At 40.3% G+C, this 22,081-nt stretch overlaps 1 protein-coding gene across 1 annotated transcript in view; it reads left to right on the top strand.

Annotated features, from left to right (window-relative positions):
- LOC134527450 (uncharacterized) overlaps nt 1-22,081 on the top strand; it is a 43,055-nt gene that overhangs the window by 10,476 nt on the left and 10,498 nt on the right. Inside the window, exons 2-5 of the mRNA XM_063360143.1 lie at nt 3,215-3,468; nt 6,644-6,698; nt 7,448-7,597; nt 7,703-7,860. Of these exons, the coding sequence (XP_063216213.1) occupies nt 3,229-3,468; nt 6,644-6,698; nt 7,448-7,597; nt 7,703-7,860 (603 nt within the window). The 5' untranslated portion in view covers nt 3,215-3,228. The remainder of the gene's footprint in view (nt 1-3,214; nt 3,469-6,643; nt 6,699-7,447; nt 7,598-7,702; nt 7,861-22,081) is intronic.

Genomic DNA, 22,081 nt, shown 5'->3' on the forward strand with positions numbered 1-22,081 from the left:
TTTTAATATTTATAGTTTTAATTTAAACGAGGATTTTTATGTTTACGTTGCTCGGACGGGTCGTAAATCGCTATTGAATTAATCAGTGCGTTTTCGTGCTGTGGTAAATCTAGGTACATTTTATTATTATTATTCTTTGATATTATTTCGCGGATGTACGGAATTTTAAGTGCGTTATGAATAGTTTCGTTACTCGTAAATCTATTACAGTCTAAAATGGCCCTTAGGAAATTATTCTGTTTAACTTGTAGCCGATTTATATGGTGATTTGCAGCATAGCCCCAGACCTCGCATCCATATAGCAACTGCGGGCGTACAATTTGAGTGTAAAGTTGGAGTTTTTTCCTGTGTGGTAAATTAGGTGCTTTTAACATAGGGTACAGGCTTCTTAAGGATCCTGTTGCAATGTTTGTTGCTCGAGTAATGTGTTTGCTATTTGTCTCTCTGCCGTTCAAATAACGCGGGAACGGAAAAGACCTAGAATAATGAAATTAGGTACATTAGTAGTACGACCAATTTTAAGAAATATTTTGTTTCATAAATTGATTTTAAAAATATTAGATTTTTTCTTTAGTTCGAGGCCCGGCAGGGGCGTGCCCGCGCACAGGGGCATGTATAATGGACAATTCGGGAGTGTTCTGCCTGTAGCCCTCCGTTGTAAATCTCGGGTACATCAGCTGGTGCTTAAAAAATGTAGGACGGGCACCTGGCATAGTTAAATGAGTGTTGTCATCGGGCCCCAAAGACGAAATGTGTTCAAACATTACGCAAGAAATATTAAAAAAAACTTGTTGACAACTTCCATCAGAGCTTAAAACAGCAAGTTCAACAAGCAGAATCATTGCAATCTACACATTACCGGGCCAACAATGGGTGTTACAAGGGCTCTACGTTTTAGAATAGTCTAATGTGCATTATCTAGAGGTGCAAGACTACTTGTAAGCATATTTTGAAGTTGTACAATTTGACGACTTTTTAAGCTGTAATTTTGCGAGTGAAGAATTTTTTGTAGACTATAGAATTCCAAAATCTGTTGGTACTGATTTCTTAGTTTACCTACTGCATATGAGTTCCAAAGGTTTTCGTGGTAAACATGGATATATGCATGAAACATCAATTCCTTATTCCCACAATCTAACTGTGAAGCAGTAAGTGCTGTGAAGGTGGCTGATAAAATCATATCCAAGAGAAAATACCCCTATCTCGGACCGTTGTCACGTGAGTCGACAGCATCCCTATTTATCGCGAGTGTGTACCTTAAAAGTAATTTATTTAAAATGCCGCAACTTATCTGTACGTTCGGTGCACCAACACCAACCATCCATCCATCCATCCATCCATCCATCCATGTATCCATCCATGTATCCATCCATCCATCCATCCATCCATCCATCCACCCATCCATCCATCCATCCATCCATCCATCCATCCATCCATCCATCCATCCATCCATCCATCCATCCATCCATCCACCCACCCATCCATCCACCCATCCACCCATCCACCCATCCACCCACCCATCCATCCACCCACCCATCCATCCATCCACCCATCCACCCATCCACCCATCCACCCATCCACCCATCCACCCATCCACCCCTCCACCCACCCATCCATCCATCCATCCATTTATCCATCCATGCATCCATCCATGCATGCATCCATGCATCCATCCATGCATGCATCCATGCATCCATCCATGCATGCATCCATGCATGCATCCACGCATGCATCCATCCATGCATCCATGCATGCATCCATGCATGCATCCATCCATCCATCCATCCATCCATGCATCCATCCACGCATCCATCCATGCATCCAAACTTTCAAATTTATAATATTAGTGGGATTTCCAATTCCTACCGTACATTTCCTCCTGCCAAAGACAAGAGCAGAATATACTCAAGTCCAACAAATTTTCAAGTCTGAGGACCGCCACTTAATTAACTTTGGGGTGAGAGTGATGAGAGGCGAAGTAGACAGCACTCTTAAGCTCCGCACATGCGGGCTGCAGAAGGCAATGTGTCATCAGCAAGTTCTAGCAGTATCGCCTGGAGCCACGGGCTTAACCTCTGAGGGATATGGCCATAAAAGCATTTCCCTTGGGCGCATGCAGAATTTGTTAAATACGGGGAAATGCACCTGGGTATGTCTTCTTTGTAATGACAAGTGAACGTTCGGGTGGGAGCGAGGCCGGACCATGGACCCAGGACATGAACCTATAAGAGAGACATACGGCCATAGTTCGATTAATATTTCGCTTTCACGAGGATTATAAGGCGAATGCACTACTGAGGCTGTGCACATAGACATACGTAAGTTATTCGTGTTTCAGATGTAGAACAAGTAATTATTGTCCATGGTGCTCCCATCCCAGCTATGTATTTAATTAACTTCTTTAATTATCTATTTTATATACAACAAATAATACAAATCTCATGTTTCATTTATCATCTCTGTGAACTGCACACTATTAAAAATTAATATATGATAACTAAACAATCTGTAATAGGGGGTCTTTGTTAGGAAATTGCTTTCACTTTAACACTGCTTGGCTCATCATCCTAACCTCTCTGGAGTAAAAGGTGACATGAGTAGTTTTACAATAACGATCATAGTATAAAATTAAGATGCCAAGAAGCTACTATATGAGTCATATAGAGCTCAGAAGAATATTCAATTTATATGCATGTACTTATGAATCATATACATGTGAAGGTGTGACACAGTGCTTAATTTAACCAACATAAGTCATTTATTGTATAGATTGGCAGCATAAATGTGAGCAGGAACAGGACGCAGTTGCTAGGAGTCTGAGAGAAATATAAAGTACAATCAACGAACACCAAGGCAAGTGAAAGCGTATACCAAGCAAACTCTAGGAAATAAAAAGGAAGCCTGGAGATCAGCAGATACTAAAGCGTACTTACACAAAATGCTTCAACAACATGCTACACAAAATAAAGAGGTTTTACAGACACATAAATTAATGACAAAAATCCTGCAAATTCATAAGCAGGTTTTATCTTCCAGGAGTTTAGGTACCTACCTATAAACGACAACAAACAAAGAGATAAAATGGAGCACAAAACTGTTATTGGGAATGAATTGAAGTTTAGGACAGGATGTGGGTGGCAGCTCTGGAGAACTGTCACGGCCGAGATGTTGGGCGAGACGCACGTGCCAACAGCGAGGTTGCACGTGGTTGCAGGCGAGACCAGCAGCATGTCTGGGGGCTGGTGCGGTAGAGGCGACAGAGCGCGCAGGTTCGCGAAGAGGCCGGCTGTGATCTGCTACGACAGCCCGGCGGCGGCGCGCGTGGACAAGCAGCTGTACGACACGCTGCGCCACGAGGCGCTGCTGGGCGAGGCGGTGCAGGACCTCACTGTGCCCAGGAGGTCGGCCAGGACCTGGACCGTGCGTCGGGGCGAGCTGTGCCGGATCTCCGTCGTGGAGGGCTCCCAGGCACGTGCCATGGCAGTTACTCTTCTCTCACACTCAGTGCTACCACCATGCATTCATTTATGTGTATTGTTTTGCCATAAATATTAATTCTCTTAATTTTTAATTAACGAACAGTAAGTTCCATATGATAATCTTATATACTTTTTAAAGATTATAATTATATAATTGTGGTGAATTTAATTTCATATGCCAATATGTATTGCTTAAAATGATTCACTTATGTAGCAAAAATTAAAAACTATTTTTATCATAAAAATTATTAATATTTTAATATATAAATGCTGTTTCTGTTGAAACATCTGTAATCAGTGCACATATGAAAGTATTTTTCCAGGCAATTTTTAACCGTGTGGTGCATTGATCAGGAGTAATGATTTAGTTATAACAACATATTTGTCTCAAATCGAAATGGATCGAGCATAACTTCTTGTTGACATTCAGGTCATTAGAAATGATGAGAGGTGAGATGTTAATGGAGTATTGATGGAACAAATTCTGATGGGGGGAAATGGGATTATCCTGAGCAAACCAAAGTGGACAGCAAGGCACACCACGTCTCTCACTTGCAACATATTATAGTTAGACCCTACAGGGAATCAAACCCGTATTGCCTTGATGGTAGAGTGTGACCTGACCACTCAACCACCGAGGTACCTTTATATGTGATAAATTGTTAAAGAATTGACAATATTATACTAGGAGTGAATAAAACAGCAAGCGCAAGCAATTACTAAAACATTTTGTTAGTACAGACCTATCATATTAGGGGAATTGTGCTTAAGATGGTATACTCAGGTAAAATGACATAGTACCTATATTGGTTCAAATATACGCGACACAAGCTCCAAAATGACATTTACATGTCTGCTCATAGATGGCGACACCACTAAAAAATTTTGAGACCGCCTCTTGCGTTGTTTGGATGTGATGTGTATTGCTTTGATTTCGTCACTCGAAAATATTATTTCGTCGATAGTGTTAGTGCCGATAAATTTGTATCAGGTAAGTTTTTTTGTTGTTGTGTTTGGCTACTTTGTTTTGAACTGTGGTTAATATGGGTTATTAATATTGAAGAATAATTTAAGCAACCTTAAAGTTTAAGTCGCAAAAGGCGGCAAATATTTTTTACTTCGTGGAGTAAAATGACATAGTATGTTATCTTACCCTAAAGTTCTTTACATTTATGAATACTTAAAACCTGTTTTATTTTATATTCAGGGCACCCAGCAACTATCAAAAAAGTCTGCAGGTCATTTGTAGTCAAAGGAAGATAATGGCGAAGGCCATTGAAAGCGTCAAAGACAACAAGATGGGATGGCTTAAGGCCTCTAAAACATTAAAAGTTCCGCACACCACACTTCGTCGTCATTTCGTGATTATTCATCGTTCCAAGCATACCTTTGATATTTCCATAAATCAACAGTTTTTACTTTTGGAAAGAGATTCTTTGGGTTTAACAGAAGGATGTCAGAAAATTGGCATACGAATTTGCAGAAAAGGCAGGATTTTCTAATAGGTTGGACGAAGATAAACAAATGATTGGGATTGGCAAAAAGGTTTTAGGGAGCGCAACCCTTCCATATCGTTGAAGGCTCCTGAAGTCACTTCCTCAGCAAGGGAAAGAGCTTTTAATAAGTCTCAAGTGATGAGGTTCTTTGGGCTCTTAGAGAAGTTGGTGACCGATAATGATATTCCACCATCAAAAATTTACAATATGGATGAATCTGGCCTCAGCACCATCCAAAAGCCACCAAATCTATTTCCACAGAAGGCAAAAAAAGTCGGTGCATTGACAAGTGCTGAACGAGGCTATCATGTCTGTCACTGTCTGTGAGAATGTTTCTGGGAATTTGATTCCGCCTGCAATGATTATCCCAATAAAGAACTATAAACCTGAATATTTTGATGGTGCACCTCCAGGAAACTCGCAACTATGTTATGATAGTGGTTACATGGCTGGTGACTTATTTTTCAAATTTATGAAATATTTCGTCAGTTCCACTGGCTGCAAACCCTACAGACAAAGTTATTCTGATCCTCGATGGCCACAGTAGCCACAAAAACCTAGAAGAACTGGAATTTGCTAAGGTCAACGCAGTCATATTGCTGTGTCTGCCGCCGCATTGCACCTATCGGATTCAGCCACTTTACATCTTATTTTTTGGACCACTCGATGCATATTACAACTGAGAAATGAGCACCTGGCTAAAAACGCACGCTGGTAGAACTGTATGGCTTCACCAAGTCGCTGGTACTTTTGGGAGAGCGTACGAAAGTGCTGCCTCGGTCGGAAATATAACGAGTGGCTTTGAAAAAACTGAAATTTATCCACTGAACGCAAATGTTTTTCCGGATCATTTGTTTCTGCCCAGTGAAGTAACAGAAAATATTATTGAGATGTAGGCGGACGACAGAGGATGCGAGAAGTAAAATGATGAACTTCCTGGATCAGCATCTTGTTTCACACAACTTTTTCAAGATGACCTTGCATCAAGTGCTCCATTGCAGCATAATCGTGAAGATACTGCTGGACCTTTTTAATTTAGCGCAGCCCAGCATACGATGTATCCTGAAACAGTCAATTCAGTTCAGTGTGATTGCTGCCAAGTCATGGCTAGATAGTCTACCACCCAGGATATGCTAAATGAGATCGCAATTTCTGAAATCATTGTCTACAGGTAAAGCAATCGTCCAACCATCGCCATGGGGGGTTGGCAATGTGAGAAAACTATGCGAGGTCCTGCTGTGGTTCACCATTACCTTCCGCAATATGGAGGTGAAGGGATAAATGGCGACCCTTGACTCGTAGCACAGAACTAACTCTCAGCCAGCAGGTTAGACTGTTGTTAATAAGATGATTCAAAGATTGTTTGTTATCAGCAGCACAACTACCACCTTGCACAACTGCACTGAATTGGTCATTTTACTGCTTAATAATTAACTTACCTTTTAATATAGTTGAACTTATTTGAAAATAAAGCTTTGCCCACAAATTATTTTCACTTTTTTTGAAAATAAATCGTTAAATATGCATGTAACTGTAGGTGGTAAAATAAGAAAATTATTTATAACCTAGTACTCCGTGACATTTTAAAATGAAAATTCAGTATTTTAAGCTTCATATAAATGTGTATAGAATAAGGTTCTTAAACATTTATTTTTTCATAATTTTTAGGTTGGAGATGTCAATTTCTGGAACCTACACAACCCTAAAGAAAGATTTTACTCAGGTAGGTAAACAATAGCACAAGATAAAATTCACAGAGGTCGCAGTCATAATCATTAGTCGTTACACCAGGATGTCCCACTGCCAATAAACTAAAACCAAGTGCAGTCAGCATGTCAGCTTGCTGCAAGAATGATCCATATACTCCCCTGAATGTGCGAAACATAGCGGACATTACCGTGCACTTTGCTTGAGGCATCACGATTCTCTTCAATACTACAGTCCCTCGTGCTCCATGTTCATAGTCCACTCCCTGGGCTGCCGGAGGGGAATGGCTTGTACTTAGAGCTTAAGTAAACTGCTAGTGTTCATCTACAATTTTCAACAGAATTTATAAAAGTAAATAATTAACTCTTAAATATTCTCAATAAAACATTTAATCAAAATACACTAAGCCAAAGGAAAATAACCAGTAATGAATCACACTTGCACATACATACACAAAGACAATCAGAATTTCATAAGTCATATTTATTTATAAAAAATGCATGAAATGATCTTATCCTAATGTATTTCGTTTGTCACTTGAGTAACATTGTATTTTTAAAATACTTTTTGTCTGATGACTCAAGACAATTTTGTGTTTCATTAAAATCTATAAAAAAACACTTCCATGTTGATATATACTAAACATGTTGTCAATTACTTCAGTTAGGTACTAAAGCAATTAACATTCACAAGCGTTATAAATTAATGGTATGACACTGGTTTTTATTTTGTAGAACTTTTGAGTGCTGTAATGTTTGTGTGCAGGTAAAACACGCCAGCTTCATTCTACACATCTCACCACCTACGACCGGCTGTGGAGCAACCTACCATACTTGCGGCCGATGGCTACTGTGGTTGCTGATTCCATCAAGTACGGCATCGACGAAGATGGCGCCAGCGTGCACGATGTCATTGGTAAGTCAGTCATCCACAGTGAAGCTCAGGTATAGATGTTTAAAAGTTATTTACAGACAGGCCTGTTTGTGACTTGAGGTTTGAGCTGCAACGTGAACATTACAGGAACACGTTGTGATGATTACACGTACAAACTGATCACTGGCAAGGAACGCGCGATGTCTTGCCACACTTACCTAACCAGGGCCGCCGAGCTCGCAGGTCTCAAGGAAGAGGACGTGCACGACGTATGGAACATCTTTATGTGCACTGGCTTCACAAGGGTGAGTGACACACACGCCAGTGATATTTAGGTTGTTTTGTTCTCTTCTACACTGAACCATATTCCACAAAGAATGGAAGTAGGGAGAGCGTGCCGACTCTGGAACATAGGCGAGGGGGGAGCAGGGTAATCCGGGGATTATCCCATTTTTTATGGTTTTGTACGCATTTTTTATGGTTTTTTATGTGCAAATCCAGTTTTTTATGCGCTAATCCAGTGGCTAATCCGGAGATCCGCAAATCCGCAAATTCGCAAATCCGCTAATCCGCAAATCCGCAAATCCGCAAATCCGCAAATCTCAAATCCGCAAATTCGCAAATCCGCCATTTTGTATTTCTAGAAATTTCCACCAACTTCGAATCGTGACGTCATGATTCTGTGTCGTCTGCTGGAGGCCGCCATCTTGATTTCTTCTGGCCGCCATCTTGTTTCGTCTGCTGGAGGCCGCCATCTTGATTTTTCCTGGGCGCAATCTTGTTTCGTCTGCTGGAGGCCGCCATCTTGATTTTTCCTGGTCGCCATCTTGTTTCGGCTGCTGGAGGCCGCCATCTTGTGTGATGTCATATAGTTCTGTTGGTCGCCACCAGGTAGCAGCAGGTATTATTTTATTTTAACTAAAATATTTTCAGTGCCGAGGCTGGGATTCGATCCATGGGACATGAAAACGTCCAGGATGTCGTGGTTACGAGGCGGACGCCTTGACCACTAGACCACGAGACCAATTGGAATATGGTGGAATAAATAATCTATATATGCTACGTACTGACGGCAAGTTTATGATAAATGGGGGAGGGTGTTTTTGCCTTCCTTAATGCATACCTAAGGCGCCACATTTGAAATTAAAATTATTATACAGCCGCCATCTTTAATTCCAGCACAGACTACCAGATGGCGCTAAATTCAAAAAATTAGTTGCCAGAGGCGCCGCCATCTTGGTTCTCAAGTTAGCTGGTAGATGTCGCTAGTATCGCGCGGCAAATTCAAAAATTAGTTGCCAGAGGTGCCGCCATCTTGGTTCTCAAGTTGGCTGGTAGATGTCGCTAGTATCGCGCGGCAAATTCAAAAAATAGTTGCCAGAGGCGCCGCCATCTTGATTCTCAAGTTGGCTACCAGAGTGTGCCACCGTCGCCATCTTTATTTCATATTTCAGCTGCCAGGGCACAGCACCATTCGATAGATCGAATGCTAATCGATATATTTACTTTTATTTCATATTTCAGCTGCCAGGGCGCAGCACCATTCGATAGGTCGAATGCTAATCGATATATTTACTTTTATTTCATATTTCAGCTGCCAGGGCACATCACCATTCGATAGGTCGAATGCTAATCGATATATTTACTTTTATTTCATATTTCAGCTGCCAGGGCACAGCACCATTCGATAGATCGAATGCTAATAGATATATTTACTTTTATTTCATATTTCAGCTGCCAGGGCGCAGCACCATTCGATAGGTCGAATGCTAATCGATATATTTAGTAACAAGTGTTGCTACCAGAGGGCGCGATATTTAAATTTAAAAAATATTACAACCTTTAAACAATTCTCCGCCATCTTGGATTCAACAGCCCCACCATCTTGGAAGCACATGATACACCCAAGGACTCGTTCCAATACATGCACAGAGTGCACCGAAAAGATTGTTCCCTTACATGCACAGAGTGCACCATATTGAATGATCATGATATGTGTTCCTTTATATGCATCAGAAGCAGGCATAAGAAATTTTTTCTTATAGGCATACTTTAGTGTTAGCTTTCCTGTAATGCATTTAATAATAGTGTAAGCTCATTATTATTATTTAGTGATAGTGAATTTATAACTATGATGTGTAGTCTCATTCTCTTCATCTCGACGTGGCGGAAGATTCTCTGGAGTGTAAGCTGAAAAAAAAAAAAAAACTTGTGTTTGAATTTATAGTGGTATGCTGCTTTCCACATCACCTTAGAGACTATGTCTCAGGAGGTACAGCATTAGATGCGTTAACTCCTTTTTTTTATACATGGCGAGTTTCCCCGAGAGGCCTATTTTCCATGTTTAACAAGGGCGCAAGCATTATGCTTCACCGTCACTCTCTCCCAAGCCGCTGTCCACTCCATCATCTGGCTCCACTTGCTCTTGAGCCTCCATTACAGCTTCAAAGCATGCAATAATACCGTTGTAAAGGTATGTTAGAAACTCGTATTCCTCTGGAAATGCAGCGAACAAATTGATCGCGGAGACCTCTAGATGGTGTACTATCGCATCTATATTCATGCCGATGCAAGCATGAAGCGCATATTCAATGCAATCGCGCATTTCCTCAAAAGCAGCCATGTTCATTATGGAATTGTCAGAGACAGAATGAAGACTATAGTTGACCTGTTCTTGACGGAAAGATGACATGCAACCCCGATGTCGCGCTACACATTCCAATGAGGCGCCCAGCGCGGGCTGACGTCACAGCTTGTTGATCCCAAGCTGCAGAGTACTGGGTCGTGTTCAGGAAGTAGTCCACACATTATAAATACATTGCAGGAATAGAATCTCAACAACAGCCCACACAAACGATTCCATAGAATATGCTTCGATTGAGAACAAGCAATAAGGTAAAATAAAATGTGTATATGTAATCTTAAACTCCCATATCCTTTCTCTTTACCCATGTCCTCACGGTATCGGGAAACCCCTTCCAAGACACCTGGAATCTTTCACCACGCTTTCGATGAATTTTATTTACCAAGTATGTATTAGGGTATTTTGTAATTTGAATTTCTGAAGCATAAAAAACACCTTGTATTTTATTTCCATCCATATCACTCAAGTTATACACACGCGGAAAGCTGGACCTCATAGCTGTTACTTTAAACACTTCGTGAGACCAATTCGGTGTAAACCCCTTTTCAAAAACTTTCTTGTTTCGTGACACGCGTACATGATCCCCCACACGAGCCTTAGGTTTTCTAGGGTCAATTGTCTTTACATATTTGTAAACACTTTGTAGCAAAGAGTCATCCTTCACTTGATTCGGAGCCATGCCAATGGTGCGGTGGAATCTGTTATTGTAGACACGTAGAACTTGTGGTAAAATTTTAAGCCACTTATAATTTCCTTGAGCTGAAAACTCGCGAAAAAGCAGCGATTTTGGAGATCTATTAAACCGCTCTACCACACTTGCTTTAATCTCACTGTGAGTGGAATAATGATTAATATTTTTTCTTTTCATAAGAGCTCTGAAAGTTGAGTTATAAAATTCTGTTCCCGCATCACTTTGAATACTTTTAAAACTTCCTGCTTCTTTCAAAATACTTCTCATGGCAGCAGTAACCATCACACCTGTCTTTTGTTTAACTGGAACTGCATAAGCACATTTGCTGTACACATCTATGGCAGTCAGGATGTACTTGTAACCACTGTTCACTTTACTGTATGGTATCATTTCTACCAAATCAATCTGTAGTAAATCATGGAGTCCATATGTTAAAACCCTTCTGCGAGGAAATATAATACGTTTGCCTCGGTGAAGCTCGTATGCAATCCCACGCTGTGCGTCGCTCATTTTGCAATGTATCCTGATTCTTGTAACTCTTCAAGTATCGAAAGGATTTCGTTATTGTGTCCAGTGTGGCCAGAAGCCTGCGAGGCCATTAACAACCTGAGTCGATCTACTATCTCATTCGGATCATTCCAATAAATGAACTCTCGTTTACGACCTAAATCCAATGTTTTATGTAACAATCCACTTCCTCGTTGCTGCGAACCAATATGTGGAAACAGTTGCTTAATGATACCAAATTTCGCATGTGACGTGCTTTTATAGAGATTTGTTGCAGGATCATTCTTTTTAAAATAAGCATTTGTAAGCTCTAGTAGATTACCATATTGTTTAAGGGCCGATTCCGAGTACGTATGCGGCTCTCTGCGAAATAAAAGTTCAAAAAAACCAGGAGCAGGTTGTATTAGTTCATCTTTAACGCGAATCATATTGTTATCGTGAAAAAATACTTCCGTGTCCCCTAAAAACCAGCGGTTATGTCGTTTAGATACACCATAGGTTCCATCACCAGAGCGAAGGTTGTAGCTCTGCAAATAAGACTGCACTCCACCTAAAGAATCATCATATGGAACACCGTGATGTTTTAAAGGAATAGCGTTCGAGTCATCACTGTCGCTTGATTCTAAATATTGTTTCACAGTAGCTTCTTCCGCAGAATCCTGCTTCACAGTATCGATAGACTGTGCGAGCGATGTAGTAGGTCCAAGTTTATCTAAACGCGAATTAACAGACTTGAATATTTCTTCATTAACTGCATCCCTCTCCAAACGAGCTCGTTTGGCAAGTAGATACTTTGCACGAACATTTTCTATGACGCGCTCCAACTTACTAGCCTCAAGAGACATGACTGCAGAGTTAGCGATAGCATATCACCCTTTTATATACAACTAGCATCAATACGTGAGTGATCTAGGCATGTCTAGAGCTTGATGGTTTTGGAGGTGCTGGTTTTGGAGGTGCTGGTTTTGGAGGTGTTGGTTTTGGAGGTGCTGGTTTTGAAGATGCTGTTTTTGCAGGTGCTGGTTTTGGAGGTGAAGGTTTCTTAGACAACACACCGCGAGAATATTCATCAGGAGTAATCGTCAAAACACCAACAGTGCGATTCATTTGTGAAAGCTGTTGTACAATTCCAGCATTAATTTTCAATACCATCTCAACCATGTTAGCATTTAGTGCATCATTTAGTTCCTCTATAAATGTTTGTGCGAATAAATCTAACCTGCTCTCCAACGAGGTGCACATATCACCCAACTTTGTCGACACAGCTGAAAGACTTTCATTTAATTGAGCAATTAAATGCTGTTCTTTAGCCTCCATATTGCGCAAGAACTCCATAATCCCCACTTGCACATCTCTTGTTACAGTAAGTGATCTGTTGATATCTGTAACTTGTCGTGTCATACCATCAGTCATCGAATGCAAAGCATGTGTAAAAGCCCCGCTTACTGCGTCAACATACTTCTTATTAGCAGCATCACCATCTTGTTTAGGATCACCAACTCTCTTCAAATGTTTCCAGCTTAAGTCGCAGTCCCCTTCACGAGTAAACGTCATGCATGAGTCGTGCGATCGTTTAAGTCCACCACCACCGAACTTTGACATCATGATTCATGAACCTATCACAATAAACTGATCAAAACCACATCTGTAACGCCCTTTATGTAGAGGAAAATCTTTAGCTATCACAATGAAACCATGCTCATTAGGACTGTTCCAACAGTGACCGCAAAGAGTTTTAAATCTCTCAAAGCTCATATCTGTACCGACATGGTCGGAAAACACATGTTTTAGATTAAGATCGTCCATTTTAAACAAAATTATTAGATTACAATTATCTCGCACTAATTGCTTTCGGGTTTGGGTATAAGTTTGTACCAAGTAGAAACAGTCGATCTTGTGGTGTCGCCCCATAGAATAATACTTTTGAACAATGCTTTGTTTATCACAAGCAACATCATCGAAGATTAGCACAGAGTTGGGGAGGGCTTGACTGGGGTCTAAAACATCAGCATTTTCTCGAAATTTAAAAAATTTCACTCCCCCGACATTTTCCAGCACATGGGCTAAACGTTGATATTTTGGTTGTTCTAGGGACTTGCTATATAAATACACATTCTCAAAACGTATCCCATTGGGGTGTTCTAGAAGTGAAAGAATAAGACAAGTTTTGCCAGAATTCGAAGGACCTGACACTATACACCGTATGGTATTTGGTAACAGAGATCCATGACGTTCTTCAGTTTTACTAAACACATCATCATCAATTAGTGAAATTGGTAAAGCGAGCTGTTGTTGAACAACCTCCATTCTTAATACTAAACCTAAACACTATAAAACAGTCATCCTTATAGTGAAACCACTCAGTGTCTTGATATGTCTTGTATGAGACGGAAGAGAGGTTCAGGCTTAGTTAATTCTGTTATAAATAAGCTACCATTCGAGGCACATCTTCCGGGCTACAATTTCTGTGGACCTGGCACGAGACTTGCCGAGAGACTAGCAAGAGGTGATCGTGGTGTGAATGCACTAGACGAGGCGTGTCGTCTTCACGATATTGTGTATGCGAATAGTAATAACTTGGCTGAAAGACATAAAGCGGATAAAATATTAGCTGACACGGCCGAGAAGATTAGAAAGTCTCCCGAAACTAAATTTGGACAGAGAGTATCCGCGTGGACCGTTAACAAGATTATGAGAGTGAAACGTAAGCTTGGTGCAGGTTTAAGATTTTCATCATCATCAAAGAAGAGAAACCGTAAATCTGTCAGGAAAGCCCTGGGGAAGAAGGGTGGTCTATTACCATTTATATTTCCAGCACTCGCTGCATTAGGCAGCTTAATTGGTGGAGCTGCGGGTGTTGCTAAAACTGTTTCCGATGTCCGGAGTCAGGCACGTATGCAAGCGATAGCACGTGCAGCAAAAAACGGTTCAGGACTTTATCTACGCCCCTACCCACAGTCGGGTGGTGGGGGAAAGCGAAGAGGAAGAAGAAGAAAGAAAAATCGCGGGAGCAGGAAGCGATAATCAAAAACTTACCAAAGCGAGCTCTTACAAACCTCGAGTTAATGAAGGCGATAAAAGAATTGAAAATACCATACTTTAGACAAATATACATGCGCGATTCGCTACCTAAGAAACCATTGCGTAATGAAAGTGCTATTTTGAATCTAGACTCATCCAAAGGACCGGGAACGCATTGGACTGCTTATGTCAAGACCGGTCCTAACGTTGAATATTACGATAGCTTCGGAGACTTGCCTCCACCAGTGGAACTGATACGATATTTAAACAAGTGCAACATAACCTATAATTATGACAGGCAACAAAAGTTGCATTCATGGAATTGCGGTCACTTATGCTTAAGATTTTTAGTATCAATATATAAGAAGCATTAGTGTTATCATAAGCCACATATGCGACAGAGTGTTTATAGAGAGACCACACACAACGCGAGACGCAGTGTAAACTAGACAAAATGTCAATAACATTAATTTTAACTGGGAAGAGCTCGATTATGAGAACCTACTACTTCCCTCCCTTGCAATTGGATGGAGAGTGGACAATGGCATTGATCGATCTGACAACATATAACTCGATACCGAACATTGATGAAAATAATCAAGTTTTTCGATACATCGCAAACAATGAACATCATGAAATGAAATTACCAACAGGTGCATATGAAATAAGTGACATGGAAGCTTACATAAAACAGAACCTACCTGCAGATTCAACATTTCTATTACGAGGCAACCCCAACACCTTACAGTGCATAATGTTCAGCAACAATATACATGTGGATTTTAGTGGAAAAAATACATTAGGTGAAATGCTTGGATTTTCTTCTCAAGTATACAAAGCAGGTGAGCTGCATGAATCGACAAATCCTGTAAATATATTCCCCGTGAATGTTATACGAATTACAAGCAATGCTGTGGGACACACATACTTGAATGGTAAATTAAACAATACTATTCATGAATTTTCCCCCATAGTACCTCCGGGATATAAGATAAATGAACGACCTACCACGCTCATTTATGTCCCAGTTACCGTTCAATCGATATCGGAGCTCGACATTCAAATAGTCGATCAGGAAGGATGCTTAGTTAACCTAAGAAAGGAAGAAATAACTCTAAGACTGCATTTGAAAAAACAATGGGAGTGAAATATTTTTCTAAGCATAAATGGAGCGGTTCAGGTGTGTCCTTATCCAGTAGACGACGAGACATCAAGCGGCTAACATCTGTTAACGTGAGATTCCTTAAAAAACTTGGATTTAGAGTTTATCCTCATGGAGAACACCGTTCTTGAAGTCGAGCAAGCACCACAATTTGAGGATTCTATTTCAAAAACTGAACTGCATATTTACAAACCATACTTAAATGGACCCTATGCCCCCAACTCTGAAATCCGTATAGTGATTCAAAATCATGATGCATACACAAACATCTCAAAATCCTTTTTGCGTATACGTGGAAAACTCGTAAAGGCAGACGGACGGAAACCGGACCATGCAAAGATTATAAACAATGGTGTATTACATATGATCAATCGGATAGGATTTGAACTGAACGGCGTTCTTATAGACCAGACCAGATCACTAGGAGTGGTATCTACAGTGAAGAATTATCTTTCACGAACTCGTGATGAATACGCCATCAGCAAAATGGAGGGATGGTGTCTCGAGGAAAACTATAGCTTGCCTCTAACAGCCGATGGTGTTTTCGAAATCTGTGTTCCGCTAAGCCATCTCCTCGGCTTTGCTGAGGATTATCACCGTATACTTCTATACTCCAAACAAGAGTTAATTATAGTTTTAGAAAATACGTACATTAACTCGATCGTAGATGCGAGTGCGCAGCCTCAAGCAGTTAATTTAACCATAAACTCTATCGATTGGGCCGTACCACACATCCAAGTGTCTCTAGCGGAACGCACGCGACTGCTTAAGCTTGTGGAGAAAAGCAGAAATATAGATATAGCATTTAGATCTTGGTCTGTTGAAACATATCCCAGCATGCCACAAGCACAAAATGTCAGCTGGTCAGTAAAGACAAGCTTCTCGATGGAAAAACCACGATACATAATAGTCGGCTTTCAATCGGCTAAACATAATGTAATGTCTGCCGATAAATCGAGGTTTGACCACTGCAACATAAAGAATATAAAACTATTCTTGAATTCAGAAAGTTATCCATACACGGATTTGGACATAAACTTCGACAATGGATTTTACTTAATCGCATATGATATGTATTCAAATTTTCAAGAGTCTTACTATGGAAAGCAGAATGCACCTTTGCTTGACCCTCATCAGTTTAAGGAACTGGCTACGTTATTCATGTTTGATGTAAGCCGTCAAGCTGAGAAAATACCTTCGAATATCATAGATTGCAAGTTGGAGATCACAAGCTCAGACAACCTACCGATCTTAACACAAGCATTTGCAATAATATTGCACGACAGACTTGTCTCCTATAATCCACGAGACAAAGCTGTTAAAATACTGAGTTAAGCATAGTAGAGGCTCAGTCGTGTCTCAGCCACCATGAAGTATGTTAATCTGCAAGGATTTTTCTCTCAGTATGGCTTTATTACCAAGGAACTTAGCATTGCTGACTCTGAGGGGAACATAATTACGCGAACATTCAAACCGCCGTTTGAATGGAGAGACATTAGTCGTAAATACCGGAGAAGTAATGCGTGGCTCACTAAAAATTTTCATAGTTTAAAATGGGAACACGGATTGTTTCCCTACAACAGTCTTTCCACCATCTTGACAACTCACTTGAGTGGAACTGTAATAGTTGCTGGAAGCGAACAGAAAAGATGGTTGGGTAAACACTGTCTCAAACACATGCACATAGTGGATGCACAAGAGGAATATGGCTGCCCGGCTTTCAAAAAATTAGACATAATGTATGCTCAAAATCGTGACAGCATAAGACCTGTATCGTCTCGCCGTAATGTCGCATTGCTTAGGGCTTGGATGCTAGAACACAGCGATCCTGGAATGTTGGATGACGCGCTCGAAATGGAATCAACAACAAGCGAAGCAACGGTAAACATGTCTGGACTGGAGGCGCTATAAATTGAGGTCATCGTCCCGGGGTACGACAGTCAGCGTACAGTTCGCGGTCGTGCGGGCGTAGACTCACTATATATTCAAGAAAAATGACGTTCGATCCATCGGCACGCTACGCAGACGTGTCACCCGGCTTTCGTCGTGTGGCATACCTTACCGGAGATGGAGAGTTCCACCTCATAGTCTGCAACTTCAATCATCACTGGAGCACCGATTGCGATCTGGAGGCTCCGGACTTTATTGAGACGCCCTGCAATCAGGTAGATTGTGTTGTGCACTACTTGAGACCCGACAGTAAATTTCCTACTACCTTAGAAGAACTTAAGGCAGCAGCCGCTACTGAAACTATAACCTCAGAACCAGATTATTCTGCAGTAAGGTGTGATTTGAGACGCAGCACGAACCCAGAGACAGTTGTGCATTGGGAGGAGCAGTGTGACGGTTATGTTCACTACACAACTTATGAAAACAGTGTTTGCTACGAGACATGTAGTTTCCTTCAGTGTAAACTTGATCGATTCACCCCATTCGCTTAAGTTTGAGAGCTAAGACAATACCTATGTCAGTCATGTTATCACCGCGATTCCATGATATAACTCAAAGCCAAGAAGATGCCGTAATAGATGAATTGTGGGCACCGAGCATCTTAACATGGGATGAAGCGACAAGATATTTTAATTATCCTCCTGATCCACGATCTAAAGAAATGAAGCCTTCGACTTTGTTTGACAATACCGAAAATAGATATCTTTACAAACGTGCAAGTCTGAACTGTGTTGAATTTCATGTAGAGTTCTATGAATTTGATATTGGATTGAGTAGTCTTCGATACGTTTATTTCGAACTTTGTCGCGAAAATACTCATTTCCGACTGAGGTGGCACGCTGATAGACCATACAAGTCCGTGACTCTCTTGACTGTTTTCGACTGTCAGCATAAAGACTGTGTAATAAATCTTAGTCATCCAATGGCAAAGTTTCCCTGTACTATTGATGAGCTCAAGACATCCCGTGACAGAGACTATGAAAGTACTTTCTCCGAATGGTGTACCGGAATTAAACACTATCGGCATAATCCCGCTACATGCATGTGGAACCCACCTCACGACACGCCTTGCAGTATTCATTTGTGTTCCTTGTCGAGAGGTCGTTTATTACGAGAAAACAAATTCTCGGTGTCGACGCATCTAAGCAAGCAACTATGGGGATGTAGATAATGGACTGTTCTACGAGATGCTCTACTCTATGGAATTTCGTAATCAATTTATTCATTCGGATGGGCAATATATTTTTAAATAGGATCGCCGCTTCCTGGGTCGACAGTCGAGCTGAAACTGTGTCGGTGTGAGGATCTGTGCCAAGCAAGATGTCTAACTTTCATTCAAGAAAGAAATACGTGAGTGTAAATCCTGGTCTAGGCAGTGTTGATTACAGCGAGTGGAGTCAAGACTATTTAAAACACATATCGGAAAGCTGTGACGGCATGTTTCACTCGAAACAAATACTCGACCCAGGACCTCAAGACATACCATTTGAATTAATTAACTGCTCGGGTTATGGACAATGTATTGTTAACATGCTTCGACACGATACAGTGCTGCCTGCCACGAGTGAAGACGTCTACGCACACGCATTCAACCAGACAGCTACCCAATCGGTTCAGGTTATCCCTGAATGCATTCAAATCAGCCCTGATTCGCCAACATCCATCATACCTGTAGCTGAGCCAATCACCGAGGCGACACCGAAGTCCACCAGACGACAGCGAAAGCCTGCTGCCTCTCGCAAGAGTCGAACCAGAGATCTCAGTCATTTAGGACCGGTGAGTCAAGATGTCGGAGTTCAAACAGAGTCTAGTGCTTCCATACAAAGAACTGACGAGATGGCCCGGGTAGCAGTGCGCTCATTACTTCTAGAATTATTAAGCAAAGTATAATTGAATTTTTGTCACTTTGTGTATGTAAATGTTTCAGCTGAATACGTAAATATAATATTCTTTGTGTGTAAGTAAATGTTCAAGTTAGCATTCAAATCTTTTTTTTATCGTCACTTTAATACTCTTTGTATGTAAATGTTCAGGTTTGTATGCAAACATTATGTGTGATTTTCTTGTAATATTTCAGTTTTGCATAAAGTTTTAAAATAAATTGTTAAAAGCATAATGCATATTTTATTACCGAAACTGTTTGCAACTTAAGTAAAGAACGTGTAGGTTACTGTATTTTTTATTAATACTCTTTTCAATTATATAATTTTCTGGTTTAGTATAATTTAAAAAAAATGTATTCAAATTATCCATCAGTCTCTGCGCCCGCACGTTCACGAAATGTATGTTGACTACAATAAAACTAATGTGTAACCTCTGATTTATTGTTATGATTTAAGTATTCCTCTGATATAAAATAAAAGCTAGCATTGAAACGTCCTGCCTTCCTGGGCCGACCAGCGGGTTGACGTGCGAGAGCCCGTGGATGAAGCTCTCTATTTTCAGAGAAAGGAATTTGTTTTTCCAGACAACTGTCGTCGCACCTAAGAGGTGTCTATATGCTGTCACAGACTTGGTTGACAGTTTCTGCAATCGTTGTAATGCATTACAACGATTGCAGAAAAATGTTTTCAGTAAGCTATAATAAAAAAACATTAATTAAATTTTAATTCTGAAAAAAGTGAATGGTAGAAAATCTACTTTCTAAAACAAAAAACATATAGTTTAACTAGTTTTCCATGATCACCATATTATTAAATGATTTTACCAAATATAATCTACTCAACTTTCTTAAATTAATAATTTTCAGTTTATAACTGTCATCTAAAGTCGACACACAGAGTAGGCGATTCCGCGAGAATTCAGGTCATCGCCCGACGCAGATTTATATATATATACACCTGCCACAGAGGTCGGAAACCTCATTTGATCGCAGCCAGCCCTCGTCAGCCCTCGATACCTCCTCCGCAGAGAGACGTTCTTCTCCAGATAAGGTATGTGTCCTGTCAGTTCTGACTGACAACACGAGATGGAGTACATTCGTTTCGTTAAAACACGTTCGCGCACTGTGTTTACAGTTCTTATTTAACAATATGTCCACTATTTTAAATAAATAAACACGTTAAAACGGTCGAATTAAGCAATAACTAAATCCATGTATTTATATTACTTAAATTGTGTATTATCACGGAAAAATTACTAAACTCTATTTTTTTTGTTGCGATTATATTACTTTGAATATTATTCCTGTTTTCGCTTATTTATTAATGATTGAGAATCAACTTGTTTTCATAATTATTTTTACAACGGGATGCGTGTATTTAATATTTCTTTAATACATCTTTCATTCTGTTACTGAACGCTATGCGCGATTTATAAAAACAACAACCATTCAGAGCTCGTTCTTTGCTTGCAAACAGTTAAATAAATTTTGTCAAACTTTAAACAATATTAAGCGTGATATGAAGTTGATATACATTTGTTTTCAATACAGTATGTTCCATGTAAATAATAATTCTCTACATTCTCAGAATATACCGACATATAATTAATTTCTTGCACATTGTTTACATGTCTTAAACATTTTATATTTCTACATTATTTACAACTTGAAATACTTCACAAATAAATATTACAAGAAGTTTTCTCATGACATACAATTATTTCATATTTACACTTATTTTTTCAATACAAATTGTTACACATATTATGGAAAATAATAAGTGCTGATACAGCTGTTGGTTTCAGTATATTAGAGCAAGCATCTTTTATTTATTTTTCAGGTTCTAACTTGTTGAGCGTATCCTTCTTTATTTTTTTTAAATTCCTTTTATAATAATGTCTTCTCCATACTCTAATAAGCGTGCTAGATTTGAGGAAAGCGAGCCTTCGATGTCTGAGCTCGATGAATCATCTATTGATTCATTGATTTCATCTTCATCATCATTTGAGTCAGTGATTTTATCGTCGGCTGATGATTCATCCAACCTAGAGATCGAAGACACGCCACCTCCCTCTTTGCCTAGCCTGAAGCCCGTCACTTTAGATTCCGCATTCCAGGGTCGACTTGTTGATTCCAGAATCGCGAATTATATTCCCCAGCCCGACCCCAACATTAATAGATTTCTCTCCAGGTGCAGGGAACCCTTTCTGGACGTAGTGGGTGGCGTTCTCCGCCCATTCAAAATTTATCTTACATTGGCCGCGGTATTTATTAAGGAGGATCCTGTGCAGGGGCCCATTAGTGATAGCTTCCACTTCGCCTCCAAAAGTATCCCTGTTTTGTTAAGTGAGGACCTAGCAGAAATTTTCAGTTTCACATTAGTTTCTGTGCTTATGGAGCATGTAAGTGAGTTTGCTTTGCACGGGTCTGGATGGATGTTTTGTCATGTAAAACATCTCGACATGCATGTCTCTGCATACCGACCATTCACGGTGGGGGCCGCGCATACAAAGTTGCCTGCATTTTTGTCTAACCGCAAAGCTTGTGTAAACATCGAGACTGACCGTGAGATGTGCTTTCTGTATGCCGTTATGGCAGGTGTGACGCCGGCGGCTGGGATGGTTACTCGTACTGGATCGTATCCTAATCCTCTCGAGGTTTTTGATACG

Source organism: Bacillus rossius, chromosome 1 (assembly GCF_032445375.1).
Source record: "Bacillus rossius redtenbacheri isolate Brsri chromosome 1, Brsri_v3, whole genome shotgun sequence".
NCBI classification, from domain to species: domain Eukaryota; kingdom Metazoa; phylum Arthropoda; class Insecta; order Phasmatodea; family Bacillidae; genus Bacillus; species Bacillus rossius.